At 40.1% G+C, this 18,758-nt stretch overlaps 1 protein-coding gene across 3 annotated transcripts in view; it reads right to left on the bottom strand.

Annotated features, from left to right (window-relative positions):
• Positions 1 to 10,370: 10,370 nt before the first annotated feature.
• zbtb7a (zinc finger and BTB domain containing 7a) overlaps positions 10,371 to 18,758 on the bottom strand; it is a 33,392-nt gene continuing 25,004 nt past the window's right edge. For all 3 annotated transcript variants that reach the window (XM_047375400.1, XM_047375402.1, XM_047375403.1), the window contains one exon: positions 10,371 to 18,537. In XM_047375400.1, the coding sequence (XP_047231356.1) occupies positions 18,102 to 18,537 (436 nt within the window). In that variant the 3' untranslated portion in view covers positions 10,371 to 18,101. The remainder of the gene's footprint in view (positions 18,538 to 18,758) is intronic.

Below are 18,758 nucleotides of genomic sequence, written 5' to 3'. Positions count from 1 at the left end.
ATCACCTGAAACATTTATCTACCATAGCTTACCAATGAGAGATGGAATCTGCTGTCAGTAGGTCATATGGGTAAACAATCCATCCATTTTTGGTCCCATGTTACAGAAAAATCCTCTACACAGACTATTAATTAGATTTGTAGACTATCTTAGGAATATAATGGCTTTACAGCTTTAAAATAAACCCACATATGGGCTGTAAATGCCTTCACAAACACACCAAGCACGCATTCAGATATTGCGCATACACACAAGAAGGTCATTCAAACAAAAACAAAAGATCAAATTGGAATCATGAGTGTGCTTTTTTTTTTTCTAGCATTTTTTTTGGAATCATTTCTAGTAATATATTAGCTAAATCATGAGATTTAACCAGATGGAAACATCTGTTTAGTAGGAATACATTTCCGGTGGAGCAAGAGAAAATCTTTCATATTTTTGCTTTTTATAGTTGATGTTAGGCCTTGATGTTAAAGAGGTGCTGTTGTCAGGATTTGCAATTAGGCTTGTAAGCCCTCCAAGTAGTTTGTAGTAACAGCTGGGTCTGACATGGAGAGCATGTACGAGGGCAGCCATTCTGGAGGGAGGGAGGGGGCAGAGAAGAAAGGACTGGAAAAACACATAAACTGAGACAGAGTGCATCTAATGACAAACAGAGATAGATTATGTGCGAGATAAATAAAAACGGGAAAAACTAAAATTATTTTTTAAAATTAATTAAATTTATCATATATATATATATATATATATATATATATATATATATATCAGAATCAGAAGAATCAGAATCAGCTTTATTGCCAAGTTCGTACATACAAACAAGGAATTTGACTCCGGTACACTTTGCTCTTTGGTTTTGTTTTTGTATTACAGAATATACATATTTACAATGTACAATATACACTTATATAATAAAAAGGTGCATTTGCAACATCTGTATGCTGTTGTTTTGTACTCTATTGAATGTTCAACAGAGGAACAGCCTGGGAGAAGAAACTGTCTCTGTGGCGGCTGGTTTTAGCGAACAGTGCTCTGTAGCGGCGGCCTGAAGGTAAAACTCTAAACAGTTTATGTGCAGGGTGTGTGGGGTCTGCAGAGATTTTAGCAGCTCTTTTCCTGACCCTAGACCTGTATAAGTCCTGGATGGAGGGAAGGTCAGCCAAACAGCTTAATGTAGTCCAAAAAACACACCAGAAAGTTCAAGGATGAAGTTAAAAGCAGGGTAGGTTTTGAAACAATATCCCGAACTTTGAATACTGGATGAATCATATGAAAAAAGAGTGTAGCACAATTAGAAACTACCAAGACATGGATGTCTTCCTAAACTGACAGGCTGGGTAAGGACAATTTTAATCAGAGAAGTAGCCAAGAGATCTATGGTAACTCTGAAGGAGCTGCACAGATCCATGGTTCAAGTGTGAGAATCTGTCGACAAAACAAATATTAGTGGTGCAGTACACAAATCCGACCTGTATGGAAGAGTATCAAGAAAAAAGTCCCATTTGTACTTTCCCACAAGTCATGTAGAGAACACAGTTACAACGTGAAAGAAGGTGCTCTGGTCAGATGAGACCAAACCTTTTAGCAATCCTTGAAAAAAATTTGCTAGGAGCTGCAAAAGACTTAAGGTGAGCAAATGTTTGTCTTCCAGGAAAATATATCCGGAGCTTCACTGGAATGATTTACATCAAAGCATATGTACATAGGTTAGTGAAAGTCCAGACCTACATCCAATATAAAATCTGTGGCGGGGCCTGAAAGCTGATGTTAGAAGACGCTGTCCGTGCAATCTGGCTAAGCTTGATCTGTTTTGCAAGGGAGAACCGGCAGAATTCTCAGTCTCTAGATGTACTAAGCTGGTAGAGACATGCCCCAGAAAACTTGCAGCAAAAGGTGGTTCTGCAAAGTATTTAAGGGGGCTGTACACAAATGCAGTTCACATTTTAGGGATTTTTATGTGTAAACAGTTTTTTAAAACCATGTACCGGTTTGCTTCCACATCACAATTATTTGCTACTTTGTGTTGGACTGTGTAATAAAATCCCAATAAAATACAGTGACATGTATGACTATGACATAGAAAAAAAGGTATGAATTACTTTTACAAAGCTCTTTCATAGGGTGTTAATGCATCAACATATAGCAATGGTAGTTAATGGCATTTGATTGTGTATTTAATTTTGGCATAAAATAGTACACAGTAAGCCATAAAAGCTCAGATATATGCAAAAAGTGTTTGTTTTTCCACCATCAAAGTGACCATATGTAATCTACAAGCTGAAATGTATGGCAGCATTTCAAAGAGGCGGGGAGCAGAGATAATAACATTTTTGTATGTGTGAAAATGCATTTGAAGTACGATGGACAGTTGAAGGCAGAGTAGGGAGGGATGGTGTCACACAGACCCTCGATGGTTCCTTCGAGCCATTCACGGCTTCATATCTTTAATTAACGACAGATGCACATGCAAAATTAGCATATGTTTGGCACATTGGTGCTAATCGGTCATATATTTGTGCATATTAATGAAGTATTCTGCCTATGTACATGTATTTTCCATTGCATAAATTCTCACAAGAAACAGCAGCCTGTAATAATCTGCCATAATGTGTGCTAATGACCTAATCCTCTTTGGATCTTTTTCACAGATAAGCAATGCTTTGCAGAAGGCAAACAAAGCAAAAATAATAATGCCGCATTCAATCTTGAGAACCTTTTTTGTTCCTACAGCAGAGGGTACATATAAACTGCAATGTATAACACTGAAATGTGGAGGTGGTTGAGCTGCTCACCTCACTCCACACTGAGCCCCTCTTAGCTTGTAATAGTAGAGGCTTCAGTTTAGGTGGGGGAAGGGCAGAGGTGCACAGGTTTCTGATCAGACAAGAAAACTAGGCCAAGACCAACAATCCCTCTCCCTGTACAGACTCAGCCCCTTTCTAAATGCTACAACTTTGTTGCAGGGCTTCAACAATCCCTCGCCAGACCGTCTTTAATGGCGAGTGATTTCGAGCCACAACACATGTATTTGGAGGCGTAACAGCTTCTCATAGCTGGGCTATGATTCATGCTTTCTTGCCCCTTTGGAAGCCGTCCTCCAATAAGAGTTAGCTGGGGGTAGGAGCGGATAGATTGATTGTGTTGGCTGAGTGCCCATGCTCCGACTCTATCTGTGCTGAAGGGGAGGAGACAGTGGGAATCTATCTGTTGTGCTCTCTGTGCTCATGATAAACTGACTCCCGTCAAGCTTCTTCCTGGTATTACAGATCGGCTGGCAGAAAAACACCCCAAACTCACACGGACTTCCAGCATGTTAAACAACCAGCAGGTGTGGGAAGGGTGATTTAAAGAGTGCAATAATCCACAAGGTTATGGTGTGTGTGTCCCCTCCCACCCCCCACTCCAGCCCTCAGATCAATTATTTTGGAACAAGTTAAAACAGCAAATCTTCCTGAATTCAAACAAAGGAACACAATGCACAATGAACCCGGATTTTGCTTCATCACAAACAGGACCGCTGTCAGCAGGAAACACAGTGTCATTCCCCCTTATCCTCAAACTTTAATTCCCACCGAGCGCCACAGTTAGAAATAAAATGAGTTTGAGGGATTGTCCCTGACATTAATCCTCCCATACACCGTGAGCTCTAAGTCAGGATCCAATACAGACAGCCAAACACAAAAGCAAATCAACAATCTATTTACTAAAGGGAAAAACTGAATCAACAGTGCTTTTGGCCTCTGTCCACTCTTATTTGACAATGGCTTTCCTGCCTTTACTCTGTTCTCTCTCAAGTGCTTTATGGGACCACCATCCCCCCACCCCCACTCCCTATCATCTTAGATTCCCATAATTGTGCAGTTGTATGGACACCCCTGTTCTGCCACCCACGCTTTAGGAATGGAGAACAGAACACCAGCTTCCTGTTTAAAAAGATGGAAAATGGAGGGACTCAACACCAAGCAGTGTAGTAAAGCATGGAGGTGGCTGATTTTTGAGGGAGATAAATAAGAAATGAGATCAAGTGATTGAGAGAGAGCAACAGGCAAAAACAAAGAAAATCACAAAAATCAGAATCTGCCTAAATAAAAACACATTTCTCATGATACCCCTAAACTCTGGTCAAATGTATATTTCTTGTGTTATTGGACTCTACAGCTTTCTTCAACACTATAGATTATAAAATCTTCATCTCGAGACTGAAGCAGTGGATGGGTTGTGGGCTTTGTATTTCAGAACCTCCATTTTGGATTATAGATTTTATCTCAACATTAAGGATTTTGTATCCACCGCTGCTGAATTCCCTTGAGGGGTTCCACATGGCTCCATTCTTGGTCTTCTTTTTTCTTTTGACCTGCTGCCATTTGGTGCTATTTCCCAAGAACATAACATTTCCTTTCCTTAATATGCAGATGACTGCCAGGTTTATTTTTCATTGGTACTGCAGCCTCTCCCAGACTATCTGTTATGATCCTTGGGTGTTAGGTTTTGGTTTACACTTGTGTCTTTGTTTTCACTATTTCCCTGTTGTTTATGTTTGCTAGGTGTTGCTTCATTAGTTCATTCCTTTAGGTTTAATTTCTTATTTCTTTTGTTATGTTTCCTGTGCATTCTAGTTTATTCTTGTGTTCTTTGTACATCTAGATGTATTCCTGTTAGATATCCGTTAGATTTTGCCCCCTGGTTTCTTTGTATCTCTGTTCAGCTCCTATGTTAACTGGTCTCCCTCCCTGAGCTTCTCTGCCTGCCTTTTGCCTCAGTTGATCCTGCATTCTATGTCATTCTCCACTCGTTCCCCAGTATTTAAGCTTTCTGGTTGTCAGTGCTCTGCTGGATCCTCCCATTATTTTCAGTTTTTCTCCATATTCTCCAGTGCTAATTACTCTGCCCCTTGCATTGTGTTGCTTCAGACACGCTCCGTGTTCCATGTCCTGTAAGTTTGCTTCGTTAATAAATCCTCACAATGTGCCACGTTTCTGTCTGCATTTCTGTCATGCTCCAAACCCACAACCCTTGACCCTGTCTGGTAGGCATCAAGAGATGGATGGCCCTAATTTTTGCATGTTTTCATTAGGAACAAGACTATACCCAAGCAGTTTCTTCCATGCTAGCTTTATCTGAAAAAAACATCACAAATTTAAGTTTGAAAATGAACCCATCATACCCTTAAACTTGATAGTCACATTTAGTTCTGGACTTTGACTAGGACATTCTAAGGTGAAAATGCTTTGATCTAAAACATCCCATTGTAGCTCTGGCTGTCAACAGATGTTAATCTGTTGGAAGATAAACCTCCTCTCTAGTTGTAAGTCTTTTGCAGCCTCTAACTGTCATTGTTTTCGGAATAGATCTGACCCACATACAGAAGTACACTCTGGAGAACTGAATCAGTAAAATGATGTTTTATTGTGCAACAAATGATCAGGAATGTCCCTACTAGAGAAAAAACATACATCCCCAAAGGGTGATTTTGTCACCTCCATTTTTCACAATGGCAATGATAATCTTAGTGCTGTTTTCTTGAAAGACAACTTTCAGTTAAATTTGTATGGAGAAGACTGCCAGATTATTATATTCTGCAAAAGCACAAGCTACCTTTTCCAGTTAAGGCACTTTCTGTCTATAAGAAAACCATGAAGCTATAATTCATCCTTTAATAACTTAATCCCTGTATTATCTTTAATTTCCACATCTAGAAGCTGGAATTTGCACCAAATTAGCTCATTATTTTTACGCAGATGACTGTCAGATTATTATTTTCCACAAAGCATATATGGAAATGAATCCTTACATTAAAGGTGGTAGTCAGGTGAACATAGTAGTAAAATCCTGTTTTTCCCTTTTAGTGTGAAATATAAAGCCCATTCTGTCTAAATGCAACCTTGAAACAGTAACCTATGCTTTCATAACTTCACTTCTGGATTACTGAAACATGCTTCTTTTTGGATGTAGGCAGGCATCTTTTGCTAGCGCACAACTGGTACAAATGCTACTACTTGATTTCTCACTGGGATAATTAGAAAAGAGCATGTTTCTCCATTTTTGGTTTCCCTTCCCTATTTAGGAATTCATTTTGAAATTTCTTTATCAGTTTTTAAGTCTCTTAACTATGTTAAGAGACTGAACACAGAAGCTTTTATATGTTCCAATGATACAATGTTAACACAGAAGTGATAGAGTTGTTGTAGTAGAAGAAAACTGTTGAATGCTTTAGTTTAACACATTAAACAATCACCTTAGAAAACTGAATTTAAATCTCCTTTAAAAACACATTTTACTCTCCGACCTTCGACCCAGTGCAAGTTGTAAACCATGGTCTCATTTCATTTACTTTGCTCTACGTGTTTTATTAGTTTTATTCCTCCATTTTTATTAACTTTCAAGCTCTTGTGTGTTCTTTTACCTTCTACAAATGTGTCTGTTCTGTTTCATTTTATTGTGCAGCACTTGCTCTTTTCAAAGTGCTTTATAAAAAGCAGTGTGATATTATGAAAAGACTGAAAGTAATACAGTAGCCATGTATTGAAAGGGAGGTGTGTGAAAAGTCACATGATAACAATCAGATCAGAAGCTGAATTGACTTTAAATCAATTCAAGTAGGCATGTCAGGGCTGCCCAGGACTGGAGGGAGAGGAGAGGGAGTGAACGGGAGATAGATGCTTGCCCGAGTGGGGGAGGGAAAGGAGATTGTTGGTGTCGTGGGAGCACTGCAACAACAATAACAGCAGTGTGTGTGTGTTTGTGTGTGTGTGTGTGTGTGTGTAAGAGAAGGTGAACGAGTTAGAGTGGAAGTAGGGATGTGTTATTGCTCACAAAAGTGATGAAATGACATCTCCTTTACTCCAGCTTGCAGCTGCCGTTGCAGCAAAGAACACACTGTTGGGTTATCTGACCTTGTGTTTTCTTTGATAGCCGCTGGTCAGAAGTGTCTGCCTGCCTGTCATGTTCTCCTCTAATTAGCCACATCCACACAGTCGCTTTACTTTCTCCATTGATGCCGGCATCTTCTGTGTAATCTGGTATTCATGGATGTTTACTGAGAAAAAACCACCAAAGACATTTATCTCCAAACAGAACACTTTGACAGTTGTTCATAATACATTTATATTTCCTAAAATATTCACACACATGTCTTTAAATAGCTAGTTCTATTAACTAAGCAACAACATTTAGATAAATCAGCAATAAATTTAACAGGAACATTTATGATTATGAAAAAAAAGTGTTTAAGCTCATCTTTTTAGTTGTTTTCTCTTTTTCTTTCATCTCCTTTTCTCCTCCCCTCCCCCCTTTTCTTTGCAGATTAGAATTCATTAGCAATCAAAGAGCCTCCAGAGAGCTCCAGCTCTTAATTACCTAGTCATTTGCATTTTTGCATATTAATGACTGCAGGGTTTTGGTCGGGTTTTTGCCGCAGTGGTTTAAAGGCACCTCAGTCCTCTGTTCTCTGGGGAGGAGGAGAGACGGCCAGAGGCTAGGCTCCAAGCTTGTCCACCCCCCCACCCCGATATTTCCTGATGCGAGCTGGACAGAGTGTGAACGGGGTGTGTGTAGTGTGTGTGTGTGTGTGTGTGTGTGTGTGTGTGTGGGAGGGGGGGGGGGGGGTGTTTGGGGGGTGTAGATGGCTACAGGAGTGCACAGGTTAAGGTTCACCATGCCTTATCAACATAAGAAAGAGCACATGTCTTCTACACTCACTAATTATTGTCATATTGAGCAATTTCGACGCATGTTCAGGACAAAATACACCCTGAGAGAAACTGGGAAGCTTATGCTGCAGAGATTGCTCACGGCGACTGCTCACGTCCCACAGTGTGCAGACGGAGGGGGCATTTTATGTCCCAGAAGAAGTGGAGAAAATAAGGCTAAAGTAGTGTGAGTGTTGTTGCTTTCTTCCACCTCCTCCAAACGCTCTCTTGCAGGGCAGCAAAAGTCTCGCTCGGTACGTGTGCACTAGTGATCTGCACGCATGGGCACAAGCAGGCGTTGTTATAAAACGACATCTCTGCACACGACCAGAAAGGCTTTACAGAAACAGTTACAAAGCATGCATACACATACAGATTCTGTGCAAGTTTGCATGTGCAGACTGGGGGAATAATATCACAAGAGACACCAGACAACAGCTCGCAGGCATCTCCGGGCCCCTAAAGTGCTGCTGCTCCTCGTATCCAATATGTTTTGACTGGAACAATTGTGTCTGAACATGGAAAATAACACCATACCCCACTGTGCTTTTTTAGTTGCCTTACAAACTAAACAATAAAATGACCTGAAGCCTCAAGACATCTGGATGACAGGTTCAGAGGTGGCTGGATAAAACATCCACCGACTTCCCATTCATAAGGGCTTGGTTTACTCAAAGCAAGATATATTCTTCTCGTGCTGCATTCCTGAAATAGAGTTGGCTTAAGTCGAGTTAACTGCTATTAGTGGAGCATTATAAAACGGGGTGTGTGTGTGTGTGTGTGCGCGCAGCCGGAGCCTGAGGACTGCAGCAATGTGTGGGCTGTTGGGGTGGGGTTAATGAGCTATTCCATGACCTCTGTTACCCCACTGGACGCCTCAGGGGAACACGCTGAGACAAACAGGAAGACAGGGTGACAACAAGCCCCCAGTTGTAGTCTGCTGCTCTGGACTTTTTCTTCAGAAGATTTAAAATAGGAATAGGCAGCCTCACCTCAAAACCAACGTGCTGATGTCAAAATATAGTTCTGTTGAGTATACCAGGGGAGAACATGATTTACACGTTGTTATTAACACAAATATTTCCTTTTTCTATTTTTGTGAAAAAATAATTCAAACATTATTGCTTATGTGTAGGCATTGTACACAGTGTAGTCACATTTAGCTGAGAGTTGTTATTGAATGAAAGCAAGAGAGGATCTTTGCAGCTACAAGTGTTAATACCAGGAGTTACACTGCCACCTTCTGGTAGGTTTGGAGAGTTATCCCTATAAAATGCAGTTCCAATGTTGACTCTCATCCCTGGCATAAATGTCATATTAATTTAAAGCTTTTAAAGTCCATTTATATTTTAGGGTGGACATCAAACAACTTCAACAATTTGTAAAAAACAGAATTGGGTTCACAATTTTATAGTTAATGTGTAATGAGTCAAAATCACTCGTGCAACCCCACTAATATTTGGTTAAATGTTTCTTAAAAACAATTCAGAGAAACCACACCCTTTTTGTAGTCATCAACAAGGTTCTGGCTTAATTAAGGCTAAATGTTTGGACAGTCTTTTCATTAGAAATAGAAGAGTTCATTTAAATTGGTTGGGTTCCTGGTACAGACCTGGCTTTTAAGCACAATCCACATACTTCAAAAGGGTTGAGTTCAGGCCCATTTCAGGTTAATATAAGGCCAACTGTCCATTTCAGAACCAGGTTTTGATGGAATACCAATGGTGAGTAAGTTTACACCATCTACCAGTTGATGTAAGGTAAACATTTGAGGTGGTCCTCCATCTACACACCAGTACAACTCACAGTAAAACAAACCCTCAGGATGATGCATCCATCACCATGCTTTACAGTTGGCAAGGTATTCGTATGAAAGCCTTACCCTGATTCCTCTGAACATTTCTCTTATCTTTGTAGCCAAACAGCTCAGTCTGTCTCCAAAACCTTTTCTCCAGAAGAATTTTGTAAATTTTAGTGGAGTTTGAAGGTGTTGGTTTTGGATCTGTGGGTGGCAGTTTGGGTCAGATGGTTGAAACATGGACACTGTTGTGTGTTCCAGCTGGAGAACCACAAACAGCAAACGGGTTTTAGAATGGATAAAGTTTTCAAAAGTGGAGTTTCTGGACCTCAACCTTTTTAAAAATCTGCTGTCTACAAGCCAGATCTGTGCAAGGAAACCAGTCACTTTAAATAAACTCAACCATTTCTCATCAGAAATCATAAGAAATGGACAAATGGTTAAATATCCAGCCAGAATTATGTCAGAAGCTTATTGATGCCTACAGAATGTCGGTGATTTTTATAAAATGTTGCTGAGGGACATTTAACCAGATATTATAGTTTTTAACCTTTGTGGATTAGAGAACATATCCAATAAATTCAAACTTGTTCAACCAAATCTAGTTTTTAAAATCACAGAGAAAAGAAAATGTGAGATGTATGTAATAAAGGCTCTAAATTAATATAAGTCATGCCTTTGGTGAATGGATGCATATTTTAACAAGTTTTTAACCAGCATTACATAATTTCCAATAACATACTTGTATATAATCATAAAGTCTGATCCTATATATTGTTTTCTGATTTTACTGTGATCTATAGTTTTTTTCTTTTAATTAAACCCTTTTTTCCTCAAAAAGAAACTTTCATATGTTTGTATTTTTCACAGAGAAATCCACAGGAAACTTTTCAACCATTGTTTTTTAATAGAAAGACTTTATGTTCTTTAAACCAGACAACCAGATGCCAGACATTTTTGGATATATTAAAAAAAAGAACAGAACAAAAAAGGACACAACATGGAATTATATGGTTTAGACTGTGTGTGGATTTAGTGGTCTCATATACAATACTCTCTTTTCGTTGCCAAAAAGTGCAAGTTCTCCAAAAACAGAAATCAGCAATAATGCCTCCCCCCGTTCCCCAGCCCTCTCTCCTTGCAGTTTCCAGCAGATATGGACTAACCGAACACTATGCAAAAAGAAATCAAAACATGAAATGAAAAGCCTTGTGTAAAAATCCACACCAAGTCACATCAGATGAGAAAGTTCTGCTGCCCCCTGTGGGTAGAAAACATTCAGTGATCAGCATGATGCATGCGACCTCCATCCATTCACTTTGGTTGTCAGGTATTCCAGCTTCAGGACACACTTGTGAAACACAAGGTTGTGTGTGGTCAGCCTACAATGTCCGCAACGTGTTAAAATTTTCTGCCGTATGAGACTCAGTGTGGATTTAAATGTCCAGACTTGAATGATAATTTTCTGTCACTGAATGATTTCCAGAGCCTTTGAATGCTTATGACATTGTACTTCCATTTTAGTGCAGTAATATGATTTGTTTTAAGGCCAAAATACATTTCTGTGCTGATCTGTAAATGTAAGACGACAAATTCATAATAATTTAATCCTTATACGGATACCAGATCCAGCCTTTCCACAGACAGGCTATTAATATAAAGTCGATTAATATGCAGCCTTCTCAGAAAGCTATTCACAAGTGTTATACACATTTCTTTTTTTTTTTAAAAAAGAGATCAGATCACCTTTTTTGCAACAAGATCTAGCAGAAAGCAGGTGGAAGAAAGTCTCTTCTGTACCACCTCTCCACATCACAATGATTGAGACTATGCAATAAGCTGCATAACAGGTATGGTGGTAGTATGACAGAGATGCATTTGCAAATCAATCTAAATACCAAATATTCAAGTTTTTCTTTTTATCCATTTTCAATATACATACATTTTTTGCATTTAAATTATTATCAGCATTAAGACAGAGAGAAAAAGAAAATAGTGATAACCGAAAAAGTTAAAAGAATACAAAATTCAAGGTGGACTCTAGCAAAGTGCTTTTGTTACAATCGCAGAAGTTGAAAAAAAAAAGGCAGTCAGAAAGTTAGTGCTACACTGCGGGCGGGACGTGGTCTTCTGAGCTTTATAACTAAAATGTCTGTAGCAGGACAGTGAGGCCAGACAGATGCAGAAAAATGTCAAACATTTTCTCTCGTCATCTCAGACTGATTCTCACAGTATGAAATCATGGAATGCATCCTGATTTTGATCTGAGGTGTCTAACTCTTTAATCGCAGTTTACCCTTATCCTCCTCTCTTTTCTTTCCCCCCGACCAAAAAAAAAAAAAAAAAAAGAGTAAAAAGAGTAAAGGTCTTAATGAACTTCTTTTAGTTGCCTAGAAATTGACGGGATCAGTGTTACTTCGAGGAAAACATTGTTCGCAGAAACTCTCTAGTGAGGGAATCCTTTTGGGGAAGCTGTATTGTAAAATTTTGACAGGAATAAGACAGGAAAAGTCTGGGAATGAACACAAAGACAAACCAGACACTATAAACTGAGCAGATAACAAAACCCAATGCATAGCAGTGAATTTTCCACCTGAGTAGTACTTACATAAAGACAAAAGAGATCAGCAGCAGTCTCTTTGCCCTGTTTTCCCAAATATATAACAAACTCTTCTGTATTAATGTGGCCATGCTAGTTTGACTAATTGACTCTAGTGCTCATCACTCAGGCATCCTAAACCGAAAATAACACTCAGCCTTGCCCAACCGGCCATGTTTAATCCTCCCTGTGTGCAAACCTTTGTATCCTCCAGAGACTGACAAAGACTCCAAGTGCAAACTGTGTCCACTTGGCTGAGAGGCAGCCATCAGACAGAACTGTGCCTCTGAAGGACCCAGGGCTGTCTGTGCGAGCGCCAGAGCCACGCTGAGCATGAAGCCGTACTGCATATGCTGTACTCAGGCTTGCTGAGCACCAACAGCCTGATGGAGAAAGACAATGAAAAAAAAAATAGGTGCAGCAGAATGACAAAGCAAAGTAACCCTTTCCACAGTCATTAGAGACCATAACAGTCAACACGTCCTGCTTTGTTGGAATATTTACAGTTATAGTTATCTTTAGTCTTTGTTTTGTGGCCTTCTCAGATAGATTTAGCAAGAACCTTTGATAATAAAACGAGACAGATTACATGCTGAGGTCAAGTCTGAAGAAAAAAAACAGAAAATGTAGGGAAATTTGGAGCCTGTAGCCTACGTCGGAGTAACCTTGGTCTGGGGCTGAGGCTGCGAGCACACATCGATGGTGTACAGGACACAGAAGCAAGAAAAAAGTTACACACGTTTGCATAAAATTACTTGGGCAAAGATTAAATCAATCCCTGCAGTAGGAAGCCAATTCAGCTTTTTGCCGTGAAGCAAAAAATATTTCTCGTCAAAATAATGAAACATTTTTCTTGTCGGTCCCTAAGGCACGCTTTGGCCCTCGATGCTGAACAGTCCACCCAGTGAGAGTCAGCCTCAGCCCCACACTCCACAATAGTCTGGAAACAAACAAAACAAGCTTAATGCTCCTCAGACAAGGCCACAGATCATATACAGTCACTTTAACCTTCTCAGATAACATGCTGAAGTCATTCAGTTCAACAGAGATCAAGACCAAAACCAGTCTTTGAGAAAGAAGTATTGGTAGGCATTACTTAATAATCAGCAGAATAAACAGGAATGTGGCTATCTTGAACAGATTTGGAACAATCAAACATTTCAAGTTTTTCTTTCTTCAGAAAAGCTTTACTGCTCATCTTAAAGTCAAACTTTATGATCTCTTAATCTAAAAAAAAAAAAAAAAAATCTGTTTTCATCTGAGAATCTCTTTACATAAGCCTTTAGATTAAATAAAACCTAAAAACAAAAGCATAAAATGTCCAGTGATGAGAATGAAACCCATTTCTTCAGCTTTGGTATGCGTTGCTCCTGGAAGTCTGTATATTTCTCAACATACTGTACATGATTATATTTTTAAGGAGGGTTTAAATGGACTCTTTAATAGACCATTGAGTATCGACCACACTGCTCTGTGCTCATAGACACTCGCAGGCCGTTGTCTGAGGTCTCAGGTCCTTTTCCCAATAAGCAGGACAAGGACGTTTTACATTAGTGCAAACTTTTGCTCTCTCAGCTAAAGCACAGTTTCCAGTGCTTTTTAGGCTTTTATCCATAACCCCCACCCACAAGCACCCTTTTTTTAGTTACCCAACCCTCCTGCCACAGCATCACAAACCATGACCCTTCCCCTAAAACACACACATACCGCCATGTAAAAATCTTTAGAAAAAAAAAAAACAGCTGTAGCTCAATGCATAATTATAAGAAAAATAAACATACAGAACAAGCTATACATCCTTGGACCATTGATTCTTTTTTACACATACATACAAAGATTGAGAGGAAGTGAAATCAAGTAAAATGATCTGAAAGTTGACGATCATCCAAGGCTTAATCACGGAGGTCTAGACTAAATAAAATCACACTTATTGTCTCGAACAAAGAGCTTTGGTCAATCAACAAAAGCTACCCTAAGGTCCAATTAAAATGGCTCACAGGTATTGTTGGGTAAAAAAAACCAATCTGCCACATTAAGACACGGAGGGTTTAAGCAGTCGATTCCAAGTACCACGACAAATAAAGACAGACTTCACCCAGCTTACAGTGGTCTAGAGTTGGGAGCACTGTTGTACAATCACTAACCCCCTGTTCAATGTATCGAAGAGGAAAAAAGGAACTTAAGACTTTGACAACTCCTGGCTGACAGTAAACTACTAGAGTAAACAAGTGCTATGAAAACCTGCACAGAGAGAGCCGTGACATAAACAAGGTCCTGTCCGATGTGTTGTCTCGCAGTGTAATATTTCTGCTTTTGTGCTACCGTGAACTCATCCCCTGCCGTGGATCCAATCAGAAGCACGTGTATTTGGGAACAGATGGGGTAGATGCAAAGGCTTGTTTATAATAGTTATCCTGAGACCCTCCAGCCTGCCTGCCAACTTGTGCACGTCCGCATACACTCACAATAAAGGATGGATATACAAACACACACTCACATACACACAAAGTGCCCTTTCTACTGCCTCCATATTTTATATTAAGACGTAAAGACAATCACTGACAGCGAACTTCAAGTGCATTCAGTTACATGGAATAGTCAAAACCTCATTGGTGTTTCTATAACCGAGCTAGGCTTCTCCTGTGGGAACTAAACTTTTACATCTTGTCAAAAACATGTAAAAAGGGAATGCAAGTTCACTAAGGTGGAGAGAAAAGAGGGATTAATTTCATTTGCAACTGGTTTGTTTCAAAGTACCCGTTTTGTTGACAAAAGTTTCCACTTGTCCTGTGCCCCAACCCCAGCCTCATTCCAAATAAGGTGCAAAATTGAGCACTTGTACAGAATTTCCAAAAAGTAAGAGCACCCTCTTCTTATCTTGTATTTTAGATTTTCTATGTCTTTAAGTAAAATAAATACAACCTTAGATGAACAACATGTCATGAGATTTTACACTGTATCATATAGTGTTTGAAAAACTAAGTGCTTCCAAAGCAATTAAAGGTGCAAGTGGGAAAGTCATTTGATTAACAGGCCCGCAGCAACATGATCTAAAAGCCTGCTTAGTCTGGACATTTGCGATGGGTTTTAACACCAACAAAAAGAAACCATTAATAAACTGTTGCTGGAATAATTTACACAGAGACAATGATCAAAAATATTCAGAACAATATAACTTTTGTCCAGCTGGAAGGAGAGGTCTCATAAAATTCAATGGAATATCAAAAATATGTTAATCTCAGGCTATACAGGCCAACTAAAACATTAGCGCAATTAGAAAAAAGCTGATCAAGTATGGCTTGTTTTTAAGGGTTGCCGGCTTAAATTGTCTTCTTTAAAAGCAACATGGCACTATGGCTTAGCTTTCCCAAGATGCAACTGAACAAACCACGAGACGTCTGAAGATGAGACCAATGTGAAGAGTTTGGACCGTAAAAAAATAAACACAAAAGTTTTGCACAAACAGCTGTTACCAACATTTAAGCAGGGTGGTGGCCGGCTCATGATTTGGCCTTGTTTTGCACAATCTAGGCAATGCCACTCGACAGCGGCCGCAACACAGCAGCAAGGTGTTAAACTACACATATACTTTTGGTACAGATAATCAAATAGACCCATCCTTCTTCTAAAGACGTTTTTTAAACTCTGTACACAGTTACACAGTTTTTCAAACAATTTTCATTAAATATAGAAAACAGCATAATCTCTCCCATGATATTTTTCATCTGAGGTTGTAAGATTGGGCAAGAACTAAATTTTTTTTTTTCACACAAAAAACAGTAATAGCGAAAGAGGATGTGTTTACTTTTTTACTCCGACTGCATAGAGTGGGTGAGGAGGGGGATCACGTGCAACACTGCATCTGAACGTGCATCTTTAAGACTAGCAATTTACTGACAATATCAACGCAGACAGTGTGAACTGTGGCGTTGTTCTCCTCTCTGCGGGACACCTGGACCCAGGGCGTGTGGGTGAATAACACAGAGAAAGTGCAGTGGGGCTGGCATGTCATGTTTGAACAGGCTGTGCCTGACTCACACAGTGATGTTGTGGCCAGAGGGACCCTGGCTGACGCGCGCACACACACACACACACACACACACACACACACACACACACACACACACACACACACACACACACGCTCAAAACCCATGTACATGTAAACACACTCGTACAGTAAACTACCAGCACCAGGCGTCCAGGCTCTAATATAATAATAATATCTCCTCCAGGCTGGTTCAGGGGCATTAGAGGAGAGGCAGAGAGAGGGAGAGAAAAAGGCCTGATCTGACCCCTTCTCGGGCTGGAAACGTGGCAGAGCTGGGGGAGATTATTTTTTTGGAATGCGACAGACATTGTGAGATCCCCCTCCACTCCACTCTGCTTTCTTTGTTCCCCTCCCCCACCAACCAGCTGCAGCTGCGCTCCTATTTGGCCTCCCAACTTGGACAGGTATTTATTGCTCTCTTCATCACACAGGTTGCTTTTCGGTTGTGTGGTCCCTGGGGCACAAATATTGGAATAAGCATGATACATACATCTAATCTTACTCTCACTCCCTCTGCCACAACAACCCAGATTCCTTTAAACATATGCCTCTCCCAATCTGTGGGATATCTTTAGTAAAGCTGTGCAAACGTTGAAAAAAAGGTGCTCACATATGTCTTCTTCGTACTCGTGGTCTCTCTCGCTCCCTGCCATTCCTTTAACCTGCGGTTGGTTAAGTGCTACCCGCGCCTTGTTGCACAAGGACAGACTCAGAAAAAACTGCACAAAGTTAAGCACATGCATTCATTTGACACTCTAATCCTCTGGGCAGGAACTGTACATGTCAAGTTTTAAGTTTAGGACAAATAGGTGACTTAATTTTTTTTCTTTTTTTGTTTTCTTTTTGCCATTGAACATTCACACAGCTTCTTTTCTTTTACCCAAAAGCTTCAACTGTGTCCGAGAAATATAACATCAAGCCTAAAAGGAAAGATCTGTTAGTTCACCTCAGCAAGAAGTAGGGCCAATGTCATATCATCATCCCCTGCTATATATACACATGTATACAATTATAAAGTGTCGAGTACCCAAAGGAACATAAAAGAATTAAGACAAAATCAAAAGGGCAAACAAAACGCTGACATTGCAGGGCTGTGAGGGATAAGAGGCAATGTAGTAAAGCCAACAGATACGTTGAGAATGGTAGTGCTTTCAAAATTCAAACCCTCCACCCCTCGCATTCCCTCGTCCTGCAAATGGCGAGCCATCATTAAATGGGATTAGACTTGAGCTGAACTTGTTTTTCAACAAGACAAACCACCGATTACAAAAAAAACATATTTTTAGAGTAAGTAACACTTCAATCAACCCCTCGCCGGATTTTTTCTGGAACATTTAGACTGAAAAACAAAAAAAGTCATGCATCAAAATGTTGGTGAGTTTTCCTTGCATATACCATTTTGTGGAAATTTTGTTTCTATGGTAACTGTACATCTCAGAGCTGCAAAATAATAAAAAAAAAGACTTGTTGCTGGGAGGATTTGTCCTCACTTCACTTGTAGAGCAGCCAGAAGGTGCGTGACAGTCACCTTTCTTAGAACTTGAAGGCTGTGAGGACAAAACCAATAAAAATGTAAATCAACTGCATAGAGTTTCTTTGTGTCTATCATACACTAGCCTAACTGCATATGCTGATGTAAAAAAGAAGAAAATCTAATATCACAAAAAAGAAATGGCCCAGAAAGTGGACGTCATAGGAGGATGATTTGAAGCGTTCTTTTCTCTTTAACAAGGAAAACAACTGAAGTGCTTGCAATTCTATTTCATTTCCTAAAGTAAAGGGAGAAAGAAATATAAAGATTAGATTTCTGTGACACCCTGATTTGGTTTATAGAGGAATAGTTAGTTGTTTTGTCTTTTTTAATTGCCTTTGCATGTTTATTCTCTTCTCTGTCCACAGGCCTGTCTCACAGGCTGTGCAGAGTGACTGCAGCATCCAGCAGTGTCCTTGTGGTCCCCTGCAGTATCAGGGTCCTGCCTCCCCCGCTAGTTCCTGCAGTTGAGGACTGTGTGTGTGCACCTCAGCGACACCCTCCATCTCTGCTGCATTGGACGCCTCAGAGCGCCGCCGTCCCCTGACGATGCGAGGCCCGGGCCCACTTTCAGAGCTGGGGCTCAGAAGGCTCTGGGGGGCCTCCAGGAGCCCCGGCTCTCTCACCCGAGGTTTTCTGCCCCGGCGAGAGGGGATGCCATTGCAGCCGTCTTTCTTAAGGTGGCGGTGCAGGTGATCTGAGCGCACAAAAGTTTTAAAGCAGCTTGAGCACTGATAGGGGCGGAGACCAGTGTGGACACGCATGTGGTTCTTCAGGTCGTAGTTGTGGGCGAAGGCGGCTCCACATTGTGTACACAGGTAAGGCTTCTCTCCTGTATGTTTCCGCATATGAACCTTGAGCTTGTCCTGCCTGAGAGGGAGAAAGACAAACATGGCTGAAGAATACACAAAGAAAACTTTCAAAACAAACAGCTCTGAATGCACTATGTTTACACTAGCTAGCTTTACTAATTAGGTCATCCACAAATTTATAATCACCAAATTTATTACAAAGTTTCACACTTGCAGGGATGAGCTTAATGTGCTTTGGATGATATAATTTTTTTTTTTTAATTGTCACATCTTGGCTCT

This window comes from Girardinichthys multiradiatus, chromosome 9, assembly GCF_021462225.1.
Source record: "Girardinichthys multiradiatus isolate DD_20200921_A chromosome 9, DD_fGirMul_XY1, whole genome shotgun sequence".
NCBI classification, from domain to species: Eukaryota; Metazoa; Chordata; class Actinopteri; order Cyprinodontiformes; family Goodeidae; genus Girardinichthys; species Girardinichthys multiradiatus.
Note: the sequence above shows the minus strand (reverse complement) of the source record. Positions and strands in the feature narration are given on the sequence as shown.